General features: G+C 41.0%; 1 protein-coding gene across 4 annotated transcripts in view; it reads right to left on the reverse strand.

The window, feature by feature from the left end:
* LOC139929297 (SH2 domain-containing protein 2A) overlaps nucleotides 1–21090 on the reverse strand; it is a 49472-nt gene that overhangs the window by 17910 nt on the left and 10472 nt on the right. The window contains exons 3-6 of one of the 4 annotated variants that reach the window (XM_078290233.1): nucleotides 17100–17209; nucleotides 16202–16291; nucleotides 13333–13498; nucleotides 9259–9480 (exon numbers count right to left, since the gene is read on the reverse strand). In XM_078290233.1, the coding sequence (XP_078146359.1) occupies nucleotides 9259–9480; nucleotides 13333–13498; nucleotides 16202–16291; nucleotides 17100–17209 (588 nt within the window). Of the gene's footprint in view, nucleotides 1–9258; nucleotides 9520–13332; nucleotides 13499–16201; nucleotides 16292–17099; nucleotides 17210–21090 lie in introns of all 4 variants that reach the window. The other 3 variants (XM_078290232.1, XM_078290231.1, XM_078290234.1) reach the window with 3 other exon arrangements.

Genomic DNA, 21090 nt, shown 5'->3' on the forward strand with positions numbered 1-21090 from the left:
ACAGTGGAAAGAGATGTTTGGCCAGTGTGGAATGTTAGCAGTTTCAACTTGGTTTCACAATGCATTCCGCATTATGTACTCCTCCATGTTATCTCTTTCATTTTTTATGCTCCTAAGTGCCTGCAACAAAATGTAGCAGTTCGTTCTGGCATTCAATGTTTGATTCTTTGTGTCTAGATCCTGAAAGAACATTCTATGTGGACTGATGCTGCTAACTTATCTCACTCCCTCCCCGCCCACAAGTGCTGTGACCATACGTTATTGATGTTGTGTATTTTTTGGTTTTATTTTCATCCCTCAGTAAGTTTTAAAGCTCCTACTGCCTGTAACTGTTTACACATGTAGTAGTATGTAGCGATACCAGGGAGACATTTGCAGAAAGCCCACAACCTTTCTGTTGCTTTCTTGAATCAACACCAAATGACCTATCACAACAAGTAGCCATAAAGGTGTCTATTAAGACACAGTCCATGGCTCAAGGAGTTGAGTCTATGCCAGCCAGAGATGTCTCCACAGGACAGCTCATGAAGTTAACGACAGGATACTACCTCGGCGAAGTGGTTTGAAACTCTCTCACACATTCCACAATTAACAACCTTTATCTTTCAGCCATCAGGCGAAGGACCCAAGAACTCAGGAATACTAATGAACTATACAATCACACATCCATACTTTTCACACATCTGAATATAGGGAATCACCCTCCTTTCTTCATTTGGAGTACCAGACTGTTCTGATTAATCAAAAGGGACAGCCACCATTGGGTGAGGACGGGAATACACACCAATGTGTCAATACGAAGTAACAAAGACTGCTGTTGACACTTTCCAGAGTCTCATCACTACCCCCTCTCTGAAACAGGACAGTCATAAATCTCTCCCTTTTTCACATTCCTTTAAAACCTACTTTCAACTATATTTTCTAAATGTCTTTAATGAATCTATTATGTAGTTTGAAGTATACTAGATGTGTTAACTATAAGCCCATATATATGTTGAAGATGTTTAATCAATAGCTAAGTTACAAGCATAGACAATGATGTGTTAAATGATTGAAGTGTATCAGATATTCATCCAGAAACACTCTCCCATTTTCATGGTACTACACTGCCACCTTGTGGTCATTTATAGCAGTGACATGTCAGTATAAAATGTCAGTGCGTCCGAATGTATTAAATGATTAAATTGTCTTTTGATATTAATCACGCAGTTAGAAACACAAGTTACATATATGAGTTAACTTGGTGAAGACTTTATAGCCACAGATTTGACCAGGAAGGTTTATTTGATGTCCTTATATTGATGTGCTAGCTATATAAGTTTGAATGTAAGTTGACAGGTTTTTATTATTTCGATCAATTGACAACAGTAATTGGTGCAGATGTAAAATACCGACGTATTATTTTAAAAGAAATCTTTATTAAGATCACTTAGTAATGGATCCCAAAATAAAATAGACTAGAGGAATGATTCCTCTTGCATTCCTTTCCCCCCTCCCTCTCGGTTCGGGGTGAAATCTTCTCAAACAAAGAAATTAATTAGTAAACAAGGCGTAACAGAAAAAGAGCGCAAAGCGTGATTTGCATGGCAAACCACGCCTGACAATTCAAAGAGCTATAAAACTTTCTTATCTGGCTTTTCAGTGAGTTCAACATTCCGCCCTCGCCAAGAAACCTGCTGAAGCCAAGATCAACAATTTAGCTACAATTCGACTTTAGCTGAAACTTAGAGTTTGAACCTGGAGTTAGAGACGTCTTCTCCAGATGAACTTGCAAGAAGTTTGAACCTCCCGTCTAATAGTCCATAAGTTATCAACGCTCGGCCAAGCGAAGATCATTTTCGAAGTTATTTAGGAACGAGAACATTTACAACAGTTAGAAGAGCTAGAGAGTTCAACTCTTCCGACCAGCAGTGAACACTGGTACAACATCGCCGCAGTGTTCCACATCCATAGAGGCCTGTTGTTTACAGCTGTGAAAAGCCGGTAGCGCTGCTTGCCTCGACGTGATGATAATACATCAGAGACCAGCTGTTCCACCAGCATCTGCCGTTGCCAGGTAACCGGCCACGCCGAGTCTGTCTCTCCGAGCTCAGCAGGACCAGACAATCCGACCGGCAGGACTTCCCAACTGAACAAAGTAGGCTCTGATTATCCACGTCTTTACTGCTGAGAGTTGATGCAAAAGTTTAGATTAAAATTAATTAAATAGATCAGGAAAAATTAGGCTTTTATAGTTTAGTTGGCCTGTAGCTTTCCGCCTCGTTTCTCTGGTTGATTGATCCATACATACCTCCATTTACTGCTGCCAATTCTTATTCCCACATTTCATTATCATTTCCCTTTCATTCTTATTTTGTTTCATTGCATTTCATGTCTATTTTTAGTCTATAGTTTCCGTGCTTCATTCTGGTGATCAAGATACGTGCCTTATATTGCTTATCTCATTGAATATTGTTATGCTTGAATAGTTAAATAAATATTCCCATTTATTACAGAGAAGTTGTTATGTGTTTCCTTACTTGCAGAGTAAAGTAATCCCTGAACTGAAAAGATTTCATGATCTTTAGACTGATGACCGATTAGTATAAGTAAAGGTCCTTCATCTACGAAGGTGGTGCACCATACGAGTGTAAATTGATATCTTGATCAAAGTTTCATATTTTCATACCTTTACTAATTTCTAGATTTGATAATTTCGACTGTGGAAGAAATTAAGCTTTCATCATTTATATGCATTAAGTATATCATTCTTTAGTGTGGATCTGTTCACAGAGTGGAAAACTACCGAATCCTTCATGCAACTTGTTTACCAGATCTTAGTGTTCCGTTCCTGTCTCCAGAAGACAGTCAAGGACACAGGACTGATAAGACAGTACCCCCCTCGCTACACACTCCTTGTCTCATACTTGTATAATTTTTTCTGTTTGTCTAGTCAGAGAGCAAAGAACCAGCACCTGTCACGATCTGTCACGATCTGTCACGATCTCAGCCCTAGCCCTGGTGTCCTGTCATTGTCTGCCCCTGTCTGCTCCTGTTGTCCGGTCCATCACTTCCTTTCACTCTACAGTCCTGCCTTCCTCTTGCCAACCACCAGATGTCCTCTGACTTTCCCTCATCACCTGTTCCCCCCTCCTGCTCCCACACACCTGTATTCCATCACCTATTAGCCCAGTTACCTTGTTCCCTCTTCTCCTGCCTGCCTCTGCCTATCACCTCCCGGACTCTCCCCTGCCAGCCAGCTGTCCCTCATTTGTAATCTGTCTGTGTGTGTATATCTAGTCTTGTTTCCTTGTAGTCTGTCCTGTCCTAGTCTGCTAAGACATGATCCTGCCAGGTTTGGACTTTATGTTCTCGTTGCCTTTCGTCCTGTTTTCTGTTATCTGCCTTTTTGGATTGCCTGTTTTAGTTCTGGACTCTGCCTTAGTTTTTCATTAAAGCTCTTGCTTCTACCAAGTTCTCTCTCTGCCGGTCATTGCATTTGGGTCCAGTCCCTGAGTTTCTCCACATGCGTGACAGTACGAACTGGCCAGCATGGACCCAGCAGACCCACCCCCTCCCTCTGCAACTGGATTACAGACCATTTCCCTGTTTGCTTATTTTGCCCGTCAAGCAGCCTTGTCTGCTAGCCACCGGCCAGCTAGCTTCCAGCCTGTATCTCGCCATGTGACTCAGCCTGCTTCCCGGCGTGCTAGCAACTGGCCAGCTAGCCTCCAGCCTGCCTCCCAGTTTGGTGGTTTTGGGCCTGCTAGCCACCAGCCCAAGCCTAGGCCGCAGCAGCAGCCTAGCTACCAGACCAAGCCCCAGCAGCAGCCGAGCTACCAGCCCAAGCCCCAGCAGCAGCTGAGCTACCAGCCCAAGTCCCAGTCTGCTAGCCTTGGGCCTGCTAGTCTTCAGCCTGCACCTTGGACTGCTCACAACCAGCCTGCACTCCAGTCAGTTAGGCGCGGGTTTGTGAGCCTGGAGCCTGCCTGTCCTGAGCCGGCTAGCTTGCTTCCTGCCTGTCCTGAACCGGTCTGTCCAGAGCCGGCTAGCTCGCTTCCTGCCTGTCCTGAGCCGGCTAGCCTGTTTTCTGCCTGTCCTGAGCCGGCTAGCCCGCTACCTGCCTGTCCTGATTCTGCATTCCCTGAGACTAATATGGATCAGCTGTGGAGCCACACTGACGTCCAGCAGTCACCCTATGAAGGGACTCGCCTTGCCTTTTTCACGGGGAACCGCGGAGTCTCCAAAAGGAGGCGAGGTCCCCATGGCTCCCGACGCCACTGGCTCTCTCAGCAGTCCAGCGCCACAGAGCCTCTGCTGCCCAGTGCTACAGAGTCTCCGTTCCCCAGCGCCACTACTGAAGTCCAGACTGTCCCTGCTGAGTTGCAGCAGTCCCCTGTTCCTGCGGAGCTGCAGCAATCCCCTGTTCCTGCGGCGCGAAAGCTCCCTGTCTCTGAGCTGCGGCGGTCTCCTGTTCCTGTGCCGCGAAAGCTCCCAGTCCCCGAGCTGCGGCGGTCTCCTGTTCCTGTGCCGCGAAAGCTCCCAGTCCCCGAGCTGCGGCGGTCTCCTGTTCCTGCGCCACGAAACCTCCCTGTCCGGATTGGAGCGTCTTTAAAGATTCTTCAGAGAATCTAGACAAGCATGTAAGTGCTGTCGTAGGTTTCATTGATTTCTGTATTGACTTGTGTATCCCAACAAAAACTGTACACTCTTATTGAAAACCAAAAGCCCTGGATGAACAATGACATTCGGAACAAGCTCAAAGCTCGCACTGCTGCTTTTAATTCTTGTGATTCCACCCAGTACAAAAGGACACGTTATGATTTGGAAAAGGCTATAAGGGCTGCCAAGCGGGAATATAGCTCCAAACTTGAACATCAAAGCTCTGACACTCGGTGGGTGTGGCAAGGGCTCCAGACCCTTACTGGGTACAAGATAAAAAATAATGTGGTTACTGACGCTACACTACCAAATGAGCTGAACTCGTTCTATGCCCGCTTTGATAAGAATAGCGATGATCCATCAATGGACACCTCCCATCTCGACAGGACTACTGATTTTATCGATTGTACTGATGTTGACATATCTGAGCATGAAGTGAGAAAGGTTTTTAAGAATGTGAACGCTCACAAGGCATCAGGGCCTGATGGCATTCCATCCCGTGCCTTAAAATTATGTTCTTCTGAGTTGGCCCCTGTGTTCAGTGAAGTGTTCAACCTTTCCTTAAGATCCTCTACTGTTCCTAAGTGCTTTAAAACATCAATTATTGTCCCTGTACCAAAGAAACCCAAGATCACCTGTTTCAATGATTATCGCCCAGTGACTCTGACATCTGTAATTACGAAATGTTTTAAGAGGTTGGTCATGTCGTACATTAAATCTGTAATTCCTCAGTCAGTGGACCCTTATCAATTTGCTTACCGCTCAAACAGGTCTGTTGAAGATGCCATTTCATTGCACTGCATATTGTGCTGGAACATGTCGACAGATGCAATGTCTATTGTAGAATGTTATTTATTGACTATAGTTCTGCATTCAATACAATTGTACCAAGCAAACTAGTTGTCGAGTTAAGAGCCCTGAGCCTATGCCACTCCATTTGTGATTGGATTTTAGACTTCTTAACAGGGAGGGAACAAGTAGTGAGAATAGGCAGCTTCACTTCATCTACGGTGGTCACAAACACAGGTGCACCCCAGTACTCACTCCACTTCTATGAACGCTATAGTCTTCTTCTCTTCACCTATGACTGCACTGCAAAACATGATATGAATTGCATTATCAAATTTGCAGACGATACAACTGTGATAGGAAGAATACAGAATAACAATGAATCCTTCTACAGACAGGTTATGAGATGGATAGAGTGGTGCACTGACAATAACCTTGATTTAAATGTGACCAAGACAAAGGAAATCATTGTTGATTTCAGGACAAATTGGGTGCACACTCCTATTAACATCAATAGTGCGGATGTAGAAATAGTGAATTGCTTCAAATTCTTAGGGGTATAGATATCCAGAGACCTCAGATGGTCACTTAACTGTGCTGCTGTTGGCAAGAAGGCTCAGCAGCGGCTCTATTTTTTGAGATGTCTGAAGAAGTCTGGTGTAACCACCAAGACATTAGTTAATTTTTACGGATCCACCGTTGAAAGCCTCCTCACAGGATGTATAACTGTTTGGTATGGAAGTTGCTCTGAGGAGGACGGTAAGCTTATTGACAAGGTTGTAAGAACAGCACAGAAAATTATTGGAACAGATTTGCCATCTGTGAGAGATATTTATGTTAAGAGGTGCCGTGATAGGGCCCAGAAATTAGTTGGGGACCCCAGCCACCCAGGCAGTGGCCTTATCACTCAGCTACCGCTGGGAGCGCTGCCCAGACAGAAGGGGAAAGCAAGGAGTTTGTACAAATAGACTTGTAAACAGTTTTTACCCAGAGGCCGTCTGATTTTTAAATGAATAGCACTACTGCACTTTACTAACTACAGCAACTATTGCACTTTGCTGACAATGCATGCTGCATATGTTTCATGTTTTATCATGCTTTTATTTTGTTTCTTATGTGTCTCTGTCCTTTTTCTACCATGTTTCTCATGTGTTCTTTTTTTTCTTTTTTTTTTGCTGAATGACGCGAGGCTCGTGATCAAGAATTCCAATGCATTTTTATATAAATGGAAAATAAACTTGAAACTTGTATGTGTCACCCGATGGTTGCATTGAGGACTGTTTTCTCAACTTTCTGCCAATTCAAAGTCATACAGGGGAGTCGCTTTGCCAATCAGTACTAACTGTTTTAGAGGAAATGGGCATTGATATTAACAATTGCCGAGGGCAATGTTATGATAATGCATCCAACATGTCTGGCGTCTATAAAGGCTTGCAAGCCCGTATTAGAGAGGTTAACCCTTTGGTTGAGTGGATACCGTGCACTGCGCACACGCTCAATTTAGTGGGAGTCAACTGTGTGAACTGCTTTTTTGTGAACCACTTTTTAGTTTTTCCTCAAAATCCACCTCCCGTTGGCAGATAATTACGCAGGATTACAACCTAATGACAACCAAAGAATAGAGACATTAAAAACTCTGTCAGATACTAGATGGTCAGCACATGCACAAGCAACCAAAGCACTGGATCTGAATTATGCCAGCATTCAGGAGTCGTTGACAAAGATAGCAGATGACCCTAACCAGAATCTGCCTACTTGTGATGAAGCCAGGATGCTCAACCTAAAAATGAGAAAACTAGAAAACGCCTTTCTGTGTAACATGTGGAACAACATACTCCAGCGATTTCAGAGGACAAGTACTTCTTTACAGGCAACTGAATTGGACTTATGTAGTGCTGCTGATTTGGTTGGGTCATTAAGGGGTTATGTGGCAGGCCTACGTGATGAATTTGACACCTTTGAGAGAAAAACATGTCTCCAACAGTGTCACAACAGTACAAGGTAGATACGCAGAGGCAGAGAAAAAGGAAAAAACAAGCAGATGAATCCACAGAGCCTGAGTGTGAGAAATCAGGCTGAGAGAAGTTCAAAACAGCTGTCTTTATTGCTGTCATAGTCTCGTTGCCGAAATGGATCGTAGGTACCACTCATACAAGGCCATTCATGAAACATTTGGCTTTTTGAACAATATTCCCTCCATTGCCCAAAATGATCTGCGTAATTCAGCAACTAATCTTCAAAATAAATATGCAGGTGATTTGGAGCGGGATTTTGTGGATGCCAATTCAGAGAACTGGCATATTTCGCGAGGACACATCAGCAAGGGGACTACTGCAACTCATAAGAAGGAGAAACCTGCAGTCAGTATTTCCAAATGTTGACATTGCTTTCAGACTGTTCTTGACATTGCCAGTAACCAATGCGAGCGGGGAGTGCTCTTTTTCAAAACTGGCCCTGGTCAAAAATAGACTAAGATCAAACATGGATCAAAAGAGACTCAATCACCTGGCTCTGATGTCCATTGAAAGTGATATCCTGCGCAAAATGGATTTTACAAGCCTCATCGAAGACTTTTCCGCAAGGAAAACAAGAAAGAAAACCTTCTAAAGGTAAGGATATGTTTTGTTATGGTCGGCAAACTTCTAAGGACAATAGCGTTTTATAATTGCGCACTGCTCTTTGGTTTGTTGCCTGTATTGCCTCTTTAAGGATCTGTGCTATATAGGGCTAATCGTAGATATGTATTGTTTGATCTGAGTGAGTCTATTTTGTTGGCTGCAATGGAATTGCACTGGATTGCATTGGAGTTGGGTGTGTCCTGTGATTGCTGATGCTGATGTTGAAAGAATGGCTCACCGGGACAGGGCTCTAATGCCACTGCTGTTGTTGTTCAGTCTCAAAGCAAGCGTGTACATGATTTGATGTCAGCTCACAGATTGTCTGCGAATCTTGGTTGCATTGTTGTGTTTACATTACAGACTATAGTAATGTCTGTATCTGTGCTCCCTTTATACTATAAAGGGAGCACTATAAAGCAAGCAACACACTATAAAGTTTATAGTGTGTGCATTTCCTGTGTGTATTCCCTCATATTCCGTTTTGACTTGGCAGTAGCAGGCTGTTGCTCTGAATGCGGCACGTAATGTGTCATTTATTATTATAGTATTTATAATTTATTTATTGTTTATTATTGTATATTTTATTATGATATATTATTTATTATTACATTTTTTCTTGTAATGGGATAGGTATAGGGGCCTACACAAAGTGTAGCCTAGGGGCCTCTGATCATCTTAATCCGCCACTGACCCCGAGTGATTTCCTTGATCCAGGCTTATCATTATCATGCTGTCATCGCTGTCATGCAGCATGTAATCTTCTGTTTGCAACAGCGTCTTCATTTGTGATTTAGGATTAAAGAACTGCTTACATGTGAGCTTTGTAGTTTCTCGGGTAGTAAAATAATCTAATTTTAAAAGTCAGATAGTGTCAGATTAGCCTTGAGTGCATATTGTTCTAACAAGTGGACTATAGAAGTCATGGTGTCTGCCAGTGGGCTATGTAACATGAGGACTGGTTTAGGCTATTATTTTGGTTACATTTGTCTTTATTATTTTGGGCTGATTTCCCAGCTGTCTGTGGGCCGACCGACAGACCAGCCCACAGATAGAGCTGCCCACCGGGAATTCTCCCAATAGTCCCGATGGCCAGTCCATCCCTGGTCCCCAATGATGGCTGGGCCATTCTGGCCACGCCTCCATGCATGCACAATGCAAAATGTTAATCTGGCAATAATGTTAAACCACAGGGTAATGTATGATGCTTTACCTCTACCCTAGAGGGTGGCACACGTTCCTGCAGCTGATTTTCAGGCACTGAGTGGGATTTCTTCAGTGCTTTCCTCACCACAGCATACTCTGGAGTCCTGTCCAGTTCAGGGCCTATAGTCTTGAATGGTGATGATGACTGGGTTTCATTTTTATGTGCATTTGTTGCATCTCTTTTAGCTTCATCCTCCAACTTCCCTGCATCGTCACAAACATCGCTGGACTGAGAAAGAGAGGTCAAGAGACATGGAGCATCCATCTGCTGAATGAAAGGGAAAGCTGTTTTTGCACATATGTTTTGATGGATGCCTTACCGCTAGTTCATGGTTCATGCAGAAACGGACGTGACAGTGCACAGCCAAATTGATGTTATCACACCCAAAACATGCCATCAGCATAGCTTGGCATTCATGCCTTTAGTGCCTTCAATGACTGCAGCTAAAAACTTCAGTACTTTAATGGTGTTATAGGAAAATTCATCTCTCCAAATCCTCGACAAGAAGAAAATGTTTCAAGTGGCAATGGCTCCCAAATGCGGGCACCGATCCCAGTTGTTTTGGCTGCAATTACATCAACACTGTCACGTTGTTTCCACGTGAAGCATGAATCAGCGGTTCAACCAGAAGTTGAAGGAACATCTTACCAAGCTATGCTATTCTCACTACGACCAACCCTAGCCTGGCTAGTTTGAAACCGACACAGACTCTTCTCTTACTTTAGTTTAGACGGCATTAATAATACTGTATGTGTGGGATGTGCTTAGAACAGCTGTATATGTGTGTGGCTGTCTGTTTGTCTTTCCTTTTTCAGACGCCTATTGCACGCAGTGATTTTACCTGACAGTCAACGATGGTGCTGCCCTAACTGGCCGAAGTCCCATCTTTCTGCCTTATCTTGTTACTCTTTGTCTTATTTGTTTTCTTATCTCATTGTCATTGTCCATGTTATTGTTACTGTCCCGGGACCTATTTCACACTCAGCCTCATTTAGTGATTGTTGATTAGCTAGATCTAGGTAGGCTTGTTCTCTGTAAAGTCCCTTGAGACATGTTTGCGATGAGGGGCTATAGAATAAAACTTGAGGGGGCCAAATCGACTTGAAAATGACTTGAAATGAAAATAATAATAACCACAATGAGAATTAGTACCCACTTCAATCCCTACATCCAATACTCAAATTGTACTGAAATACAAATGACAGTATATGTTCTACAAGTTAGAGATAATGTTCTCTGTTAGACATAGCAGTAGTGTCAGAGTGCAGACTGAGCTGTAGCAGGGCAGTTGGAGTCTTTTTGGTGATCATTTTGAGTCAGGAGCTCTAAATGAATCAAACTGATTTTGTGAATCATGAACAACTGACACTAAAAACCTCTTCACTACTAATAGAATAAAGAACGCGTAATAGAGTTCATCAATTAGTGGATTCAATTAATAAATACTACTAAATTGAACTTATTATCTAAGTTCACTATTTTAGTACATTAGAACAACTAATTACCTTTGATCAAACTATTCAGTATTACTTTAGTAATTTCAAGGCAGCAAGGAGCATGTGTTTTGAAGTTTCTAAGTAAAATATATGCCCTTAATATGATTTGCTTTGCATGATTATGAAATTACATGAAACGCGTGGTGGAGCAGCCAACTCTCTTATGTTCTGTCTTTAAACAATTGAGTCTTCATTTAGTGAACGTACACTACTGTCTCCTATAGTCCAAAAGATAACCACAGAACTTGAATGGATAGAACGGTCCTTCTACTGTTTATCATGGTAATTTGGCTAGTACAGCATAAAATGGCGACTATGCCAATTTAAGGGATATTTGCTATGGTGACAACGCAAGTCTGGGCATTAGGGCTGTAAAGTGTGTCACACTTGCTTGAGAACTGTGCAGATGTATCTGTTGCACGAATGCTTAGCAAATTGTCCAAACTCAACGCTGAAGGCTGCTGTTTAAGACAAGGTAGCATTATCAAAGATTGTGCTTCTCTTGCTTGCAGAAGAAACGCCCTCCACCGGCTACATCAGTACAAGAAACGCCCCCTGAGACTATGGTGGCTGAAATGGGTCGGACAGTGGAATTTTGCAGTTCCGTGAAACTGGCCAAAATCTAATTTCCAGTTTTGTCAGTGAAGCGCATTTTCTTTTCAAAATAAAAGCCCCATACGAGGCTGGCATTAAAAACACAGTTGTGAATCGTGAAATCTCTGTAACTAATAAATGCATGCATAAATGTAGCAAAATGTTTAAGAGGACGACGTAGGCTGTTTCTGACTGCATAGCTGGCATAACAAATATAAAGGTAGGGGGCATGCTATAGAGTTTTATTGTAATTAATAGTATAATTTTCTTATCACTTTGATATAACAGAGTACTTTGCATAGAACTTGGAATTGAAAATGTCAAATAAATGTATTTTGAAATAATGTAGAACAAAAAAACAACAACATTTCTGCAGTTTAAAAACTAATCCTAAATAACTAAAGAATAGCCCCACCACCAAAAACCAAATTGTTATTGAAGTAGTCTAATTGTATACTTAATTCACGGATAGAGCTCTTGGTACAAGAAGTAAGAATATACAAAGGCCCCCACACTTACAATGACGATAGGTTTCTTAATATCTATACATTTTTTTATTCCTTTCCTCAGATTCCCGCAGATTCAACTTCACGCCCATTTCAAAGAGGCACAAAATGTAGTTTTCCCAGCCACACTAGCTGAATGTGTACTTTTTTCCCCTCTTTCTGTATGAATTATTGCAGTTTATACATCAACCGCATCTGCATTGTCACTATGACAGTTTCTTAGAGGGGGTTCTGTGAGTAACATGTTTTTATTATCAACAAGAGAATTACCATTTTGTTAAAACATCAAGACTTTTATTTTGAAGGCTAAGAAATTTTACCGAAAGTGAGTTTCCTTATTGTTGCTAGTTTCACGCAGCTTTACTTTGCAGAAGGCAAAAAACATTTCCTATGAAAACGATTGTTTTTCAACTTCAACCACATAGCATAGCATCAGAGTCAACTTAGCTACGTTAAATTGCTAACCAAATAGCATAGAATCAGAGGTATTTTGATAGCCAGTTAGCCTTTGTGATGAGGGGGCGTTTCTTGTACTGACGTAGCGGGTGAGGGGCGTTTCTTGTACTGACGTAGCCGCTGGGGGGCATTTCTTTTACTGACGTAGCCAGTGAGGGCGTTTCTTGTACTGACGTAGCATGTGGGGGCATGTCTTGAGTCGGCAAGCTGCAGATAGACCCTTCTCCCAAAATCAGCATATTAGCAAACCTAGCTGGAAAGCATCATCAAACAGGTACCTTTAACTTAATATAGCCCCTTAAATGCTACAAACTAACATAGCTTAGCCTAACTCCAAGCATTCGCTAACTTCAAACAGCTAATGGACATCGGCTGATTAACGCAACTATAACCACTGTCACTAACTGTGATGTTAAAACCTCTGACCTACTTAAAAAGATAGCAGCAACTTGTAAAAGACCACCACCTAGTGGTGGCATGACTGACAACTTAATTCAGCTGCAATACCAGTTTTCCACTACTTTGGTCCTTGCTACAAAACCTCTCGCCTCAGCAACTTGCCATAAGTCGGTTTATACGGAAGCTAGCCCAACGGTACGGATCGGTCGAGCTGCCGCTCGGACCATCCAGGAAGGTTGATTTGAATGGGAAAGACCATTCTATCTATTCAAGATCTGTGGAGATAACTCTGTCCCACCCCCTAAGCTATGATGGCACATTGATATGCATTGATAGAGGGTATTTTTGTTTTTAATCTCCTCTGCAAAATAGATTATTTGTGGAATTGCTTGCTACATAAATGTCAAAGAAGCAGTTATAAATGTTGATTGTTAATTTAAAAATGTGTCATGAAACATGTGAGGCTGTGAATGTACAAACCGTTTACAAAGAGTGTTACCAATAAAATAAACTCAGAGATAACAAGGCAGATCTGGATAGTTTCCATATCTGATAGTGATGAATTTTGTAATCATAAAGTTTTATACAGTATGAACATGGGCCCCTGTGCTCATATAAAGAAACCATACCTCATTGCAGGGGGAAGTGAGTATCTCATTAAAGGGCCCTACAGGGTTCTGGGTGTAGAAACTGACAAGTTCCTGCAGGCTGCCATGGCGACTCTCCTCCCCAGCGATCAGGTAGGTCCCACTGCCCTCCTCCTCAATGATGAAATGACGACACCTATCCTTTCCTCTGGAGGAGAAAAAATAATTAGGGGTCCAAGCATCGCAGGTGCCAATAGGTCCTGAATCATAAGGCCTAGAATCAATTTATTTAGCCCGATAGAGCAAGAGTTTTGAAAATCCAAACCGCACAAATTAAGTTGACAACAAAGACATGCAAACAGGAAGTGAGCCATAATTCCAGCCAAACTTAAGATGTGACAGACCAAATTTGGTTGCACTCCATAGCTCCACCCTCAGGCCAAGCTTGCAATAGCAACGTTGCTTTTATTTCTCCTACAAAGTTGACTCAGTCTCTACCAACACATTTTTGAGCTGGCTGTATCACGTCTGTTTCACAGATTTTTGATACTCGTAACTGTTTGGCCTTGACACATCGATACAGTTGATGATGAAGCTGCACAAACAGTAAGTGAGGCATCATTTCTAAATGCTTTAGGCTTCAAATAGGTTTCAAATGTCCTTCACTACTGAGGTAAACAAATTAACACATTCACGTAGGGATTTATACTTTATACTTTTGCATCAAAGTGTCGCCGTAGCTACGCTGTAGGGCTTTGCAGTGCCAACGTAGCCCGCAGAGGCTGCTGCTGTAGCTTACGTGCACCTCTCCAAAAATGTAACCGCATGACACAAGATCACAAGAACTGAGAGAGGCTTTCGTATTTCCTCCTACCTGTACCCGTTTAACATCCGCCAATAGAGAAGACAATGTGGAGCAGATCGAAGAGAAACTAGCTGAGGAGGTTCGCAAATATGTTCATAGTTATTACTTAAGAGCTAATGAGATTTTTTTCCCCTTCAGATTCCGTAGCTCAACACAAATCCATTTCACATATTGGTTTTCATTCTAGCCTTAACTGTTTTCTGCCATTTTGAATGTTATGCAAACCATTTATGACATACAGAAGAAACACGCAAACAAGAAGGGATGCATAATTCCTTAAACCTGCAATAAGTGGTATCAGACCTTATAACCAATCTTGAAACTGTGCTATGTGGAAGTTTCATTGATACATAATGATATAAATCAATATCCACGCTCGTGGGCTAGCTGTGTTGCTGTTTTCACCTCTTTTCTAAAGCTTGCAAATTCCACTCTGGAACAAAGCTCCTCCTTATGGAAGCCTGTTTCCACCACCTGTTAAAAAAAATCAGGATTTTCTTTTTTTTTTCATCATCATCAAGTGAGATTTTTTTCTCAATAGTATGACATAGTATCTCATAATTATGAGATGCTAAGTCATATTTATGAGATACCATTTCATAATAATGACTTAGCACTAATGACTCTAATAATGACTCACTATCTCGTAATTATGAGCTACTATCTCATAATAAATCATAATAAATCTCATATTTCTGACTTACACCAGGCACTTTAACACCTATCTAGTAGCAGCTGGTCATCTGTTGCTGTAGCCCATTTATCATAAGGGCCAACAACTTGTGTGTTCAGATGCCCTTCTTCACACCACTGTTGTAAAGACTGTTATTGGAGCATTTGTGGCCTTTCTCTTAGCTTGAACCAGTCTGTCCATGCTCCTCTGACCTCTCTCATCAACAAGCTGTTTTTGGCCACAGAACTGTGGCTCACTGGATGTTTTTTGTTTATATATTATATAAACAAAAACATTTATTATGAGATACTAAACCACCAATTACAAGATGCTAAGTCATATTTATGAGATAGTAGCTCATAGTTATGAGAAACTTTCTCATAATTATGAGATAGTATCTCATGACTTAGCATCTCATAAATATGACTTAGCATCTCATAATTATGACTTAGTACCTCATAATTATGAGACACCAAGTCATACTATTGGGAAAAAAAATCTCACTTGATGAAAAAAAAAAAGTGATTTTGCGATAATGTAATTTTTTTTAACAGGTGGCGGAAATGGGCTTCCATACCTCCTGGTCCATTCAGTAGCTTTTCTTTTTTTTTTAAACTAGCAGCTACCAACGGCTTCCTGAAAAAAAAATACTTGTAATGACGGAATCGATGAGGCGAGCAAGTAAACTTGTTAAACTAGTAAACTTGTTAGCTACCTATTCACTTGTCATTGTGGGACATCTAGCCTTCAACGGGAGAACAATCTGGCGAAGCCAGACTGGTAACCAGTGACACTTCACCGTAGGTATGTTCAGCTTAGCTATTAGTCTTTATGTACAGTCCTTCACTAGGTTTGTCCTTAGGGGCCTCCGTAGGCCAGTAGCTTTGCTGTGCTTTATTTACAGATGTGTTGCAATTTTTGTCACCCTCTAGTGGTCTGAAAATTGCTTATTGCAGCTTTAACACCTAAATGTTCAAGCAATCCAACTTCATATAACTGTGAAGGGCTTGGACCACAGACCACATTGGGGTGTGCTCTATAGCCTTACCATGAGGTCAAAATTTCAATTGGTTAGGCACTGTTTCACCATGCAGCAGTCGCAGGACTTTCACTTAAATGCTCTATCTTTGAGATGTAGAACTTGTCCAAAATAATGAATCGCTTATATTCTCACTGTCATATAATTTGCCCCATGGGCTTGGACCCCGCTTATGGCTGATGGAGGCTATATTTTCATGTTTTTGATGCAACTGTGGGTGTGGGTGTGTGTGTGTTTGTGTGTGTCTGTGTATACATGTGCAGTATGCATGAAGAGGTGTGTGTATGTGACTGAATGCTAGACCACAAAAATACACGTGTGTGCTTGTGCTTACCTATATGAGAGGACAAATCCGATTTGTGACTCACTGAGTCGAAGCAGGAAACAACCTTGTGGTTTGCCCTTTAAAAGCTCCTCAGCCTCTCTGTCCATTAAGCAGCATTGACAAAAAGATTTGTGACAACAGCATGAATGTGCCAAACCAACAAACAAGATGACTATGCTTTGTACAAATGTAAGGTAAACACATAGCTACTGTACATGTCCATATTGTTTGTCTGGCTCTAACCAGAATCACAAAACAGGAAAATAGTCTGGGAAGACTGTGATGTAACACTCATTCCAACTATTTACTACTCAATTAGTATTACTGTTCGAATTGAGTGGAAAATAATTCATGGCTCATTAGCGATTAGAATCCTTACTTGACCAGCACCGTACAGTCTGCTTTAAGGAAGATTTATGTTGATGTATGTTACCTTCAGTGGTCATTTATGTAGAAACAACTATGGTAGCTGGCAGTTGAGGCAAATCTTACGCTAGCAATGATTTATTTTTTATCTCAGCATGCTTTGATTCATGATCAGATTATGATTATCTTATTATGATCCTTGTGTGTAGAACTGAAGAACATGCAGCTTCAGCTGTTTTAAGTTGTAGTAAGCTTGTATTATTTCTCTAAGAATTCAACCCTGTACCAAGAGGTATGTTGCTGTGTGGTATATCAGGATTGTAGTGTGAATATGTATCACTGTTTTACATGATTCCTCAATTGCTTGTTGTTGCCTCCTGTCTGTCTGTGTATCTTTGTGTCTGTGTGTTCCTGTGTCTCTGTCTGCCTCTCACATGCACATTCACAAGTAAACAAAAAAAGACCCACATTCGTAGGAAGAGTACAATCTTCTGCTACAACCCCATAAAGCCAGCTGATGTGATGCAGTAATGTGTCTAACCTGCGTTTAGTGCAACCATGTAGCCAGCAGGGCAGCTCATGTCCCGATTGGCTAAGGCAGGGCAGCTGGCTTCTCTCAAACGCAGCAGGAGAAACCCTCTTCACCACAGTCTGACAGTTGGGAGTTAGGAAGTCAAATGTTTAGCAACAAAATAATACTGGGGAACCACATTGCAATAACACACTTTTTTTTTTTTTGACCTCATACTGTTGAGAGCTATAATCCTTTGTATTTGGACAGCATCTATCCAGCATTTATATGATATTTATATCAATTGATATTAATATATGATATGTATTACATCATTTGGGTTGTAGGACCCCCTTGAAAATTAGATGCTACTCAAGGGGGTTATCATACCAATAAATGTATAAATATCTGATATATTTAAATATCATATAAATAATATGTTTAAATTTAATAACATTTTTAAGTATGTAGTCAAAAAATCTTAAGGTGCAATGATTTCTACATGTCTGAAAACCATAATTATTATCAAACCTTTGTTGATATTTCCAGGGTCTCTTTCTAGACTTTTTTGAATTTTCTGTGTGTTTCTATGCAAATTCAGCAGCGAATTGGGGTAAATTAGAACAAGTAAATAAGGGTCTGAGTTATCAATCCAGCTTTGAGTCAACATGATGCTGCATCAGAGCTTCAAGACTGGGAGTTTTTTTCTCTCGACTCCCAGACAGCAATAAGAATAAACAGAAGAAAACACTACTGCTGAAAATCCTCTATTGAAGCTGACAATGTGCTCTTTAACCTTGCATTCACAATGTCATCTCACATTAAAATTATAAGAGTATGACACCAAGACACTAAATGTGTGTTAATGTCCAAATGTCTGTATAACTTATTATTGTGCAACTATGAGGAATTTTAGTTTGCTGTACTTAACTAAGAAGTGGAGACAGAGGGAAGAAGTCATGAAGAAAAATGGAGTAGACAAAAGTGGGAAAGGAAAGGATGTTGCATCTTCATGCCAATCTACAAAAGACATCAGATCATCAGCCATATAGGCACAGATAAAATACAACGGCATGTTTAGATAAGCTAGTATCTTGGACAATAAATAAGACAAACAATATTAATTTCTTTGTCTTGGAAAGTCCTACGAGAAGTGGCCATTTGATTGTGAAGTAACTCACAATCAAATGGCCACTTCTCATAGGACTTTCCAAAGACAAAGAAACTCAGTTACTTCACAACTCAGTCTCATTCGACATAGACACAGGAAGTTGTACGTTTTTTAACTGCACTGTGTGGTTTTGGGTGTGTGACAAAGTGACTGAAAGCTAAAGCTACAAGATCACAGAGATAGGCCTAGTGCTGCAGAATAAATACATCTAAAATTGGGCTAGTCTTACTCTTACATGGATTAAGCCTACCCCTAGACTACAAAGGTAAATTTGTCTTAGTGATACATTGCTGTATAACAGCACTGTTGTTGGTTTCCCTTGTTGTTGGTTTCCCTGCTTTACAACCATAAAGCAGGGAAAGCTTGAATCCAGTGTGGCAATATGCCTTTACATTTGTCTTTGAAGTCAACTATTATCAGAGGCTGGATGTACACATTTCTGTACAGCTCTTTATTGTAAGAGGTATCTCATTTGATATGATGGAGAATATAGGGCCACTGCTGTTGGCCACTGAGGGGTTCCACTGAGGGGTTCCACTGAAGCGGCTAGAAGTTACTTTTCTCAAACTGTTGAGGCTGGGGAGAGTGCTTCACCTCCCCCACCCAGATTAAATGATATTGGCAGTGTGATCTGCTTTGATAATTTGATTTGGTGATTGTTGGATCATTTTAAATTTTGTTTTATATATATCATGGCTAGATTAATTTGAAGGGTAGAGCTCGCAGATACAAAGTGAGCTTTTAACAGCTCACTTTCTTATCAATATTATCTTATCAATACGCATTTGCTTTGAAATTAACAAAAATATAAACAGCTTGAAATATGCATTTTCATAGTTTAATTTATATTTTTTTATCTTAAATATAACGGTATTAGGGATTTGACTATTAATGATTTGGCCTAAGAGAACTATGGGGTCATACCCATTGAAACATGTAACCCATGTTTCAGTGGTACTGGCCTTGTATAAAAAAGAAATATTGAATTCAGGTTAGACTGAAGACAGTGACAAGATCTAGGGGAGCAGAAAGATTCTACCAGAGGGAATTAAAAAATTTGACTGACTCCATCCCATGCCAATATGCAGTGTTATTAAACACCACTATGTTGAAAGGCTCAAAAATGTTTACAATTTATATTTAACTCCTGCACAGACAGAGATATAGTTTATATAGTTTACCATTCTGCCATGACGTCTGTGTTGAGGAGGAATACAGAGAGCTGTTAGAGAGCTTTGTAGGTTGGTGCGACAACAATCACCTCCAGCTCAACATCAGGAAGACGAAGGAGCTGGTGCTGGTTTAGAGGGAGCAGGAAGCCCCCAACCCCTGTCACCATCCAGGGAGACGAGGTAGAGATGTTGAACTCTTATCTGTTCCTAGGAGTGCAGCTCAACAATAAACTGGACTGGTCGGACAACACTGAGGCCCTCTACAGGAAAGGACAGAGCAGGCTGTACTTCCTGAGGAAGCTCAGATCCCTCAATGTGTACAACAGGCTGCTGCAGATGTTTTACCAGTCTGTAGTAGCCAGTGCACTCTTTTTTTCTGTGGTGTGTTGGGGAGGCAGCATCAAGGCAGAGGAAGCCAACAAACTTAACAAACTGGTGAAGAAGGCTAGCTCTGTGGTGGGACACAAACTGGAGGATGAGGGGAATCAGTGCCATCCTGGAGAACCTCTCTCACCCTCTCTAAGTCGTGCGGGCTGTAAAATAAGGCAATACTTGTACCTCTTTACAGAGAACTAGTTGAAAATGTCATTGATATTTTTATATAGAGAAAACTGGAATATATGTTGAAATTACATATTAAATATGTCAATTTTATAATATAATATAAAAACCTTCATAATCCTTTTATAAAACAATTTAGAGTCTAAATTTGGCATTAGGGGAAATAGTTTCTGCCTTTTCTTGAGGTCTTCCATCTTGCAGTTCAGGGCAGCCTGGACAAAAGTCCTCAGCTGAGCACAATAGCCCCATAATGTTGCCGTAAACTTGGGGAACGCAAATTTATCCCCCTCCAAAGCTATTGCCACCTGTAATCACAGTTACAAAATAATATGGCATTACAATAATCCCTCAAAAGAAAAAATCTTTTGAATTGTCACACAATGAAATTCATTAAATGTTCCTTTTTAGGACTGGATGGTTGCTAATTTACATGTTCATGTAAAAATGGGGAGTAGTGAATAAACAAAAATAACTGCAACCGAAGTAGGACAACTGCCAGAAACACAAGTGTCGTTGCACGTTCTCCAAATTAAATGCCCATACCTTCGCAATGAGGCATGACAGGGAAATTGTCATTTTGCCCACATCATGATTTCTCAATGCCTCTGAGAGGCTCATCACTTTCTTGTACATCCTGTTGTTTGTCATGTGTAGAACCTGGCTGTGTCAAACCTCAAGTTTGTGATCGTCGCTCTTCCTCCTAAGATCTTGCTCTCACTACCACCTCCTCAATCACATTTGACACTACACATACATAGACAACAACACAGATTCCCAACATTAATCTGTTAAAAACATCACTGTAGTGACGAGTAAGATTAACGTTAGGTAACGTAGCTTGATATGCTATGTAGCCAGCTTGCTATCGTAGCATCGTAAGTAACTTACCCTCATAATCAAAAATGTCATTTTTGGGGGAAAAAAATGCCTTGTTTCCATTTTGAAGAGGATTAGCCTGGACCGAATTCGATGTTACCTGGTTATGACATTACTTTCTGTTAACATATCGCAGTGTGAAAAAGCTCATTGGGGTCATTTAGATCCCATTATGTAAGTTTTACATTCCAGACACAATGCATGTCATGGTTAACTCATCAATCTTTATTTTCTGTAGATA

The sequence above is a fragment of the Centroberyx gerrardi genome, chromosome 19 (genome assembly GCF_048128805.1).
Source record: "Centroberyx gerrardi isolate f3 chromosome 19, fCenGer3.hap1.cur.20231027, whole genome shotgun sequence".
Classification (NCBI taxonomy): Eukaryota; Metazoa; Chordata; class Actinopteri; order Beryciformes; family Berycidae; genus Centroberyx; species Centroberyx gerrardi.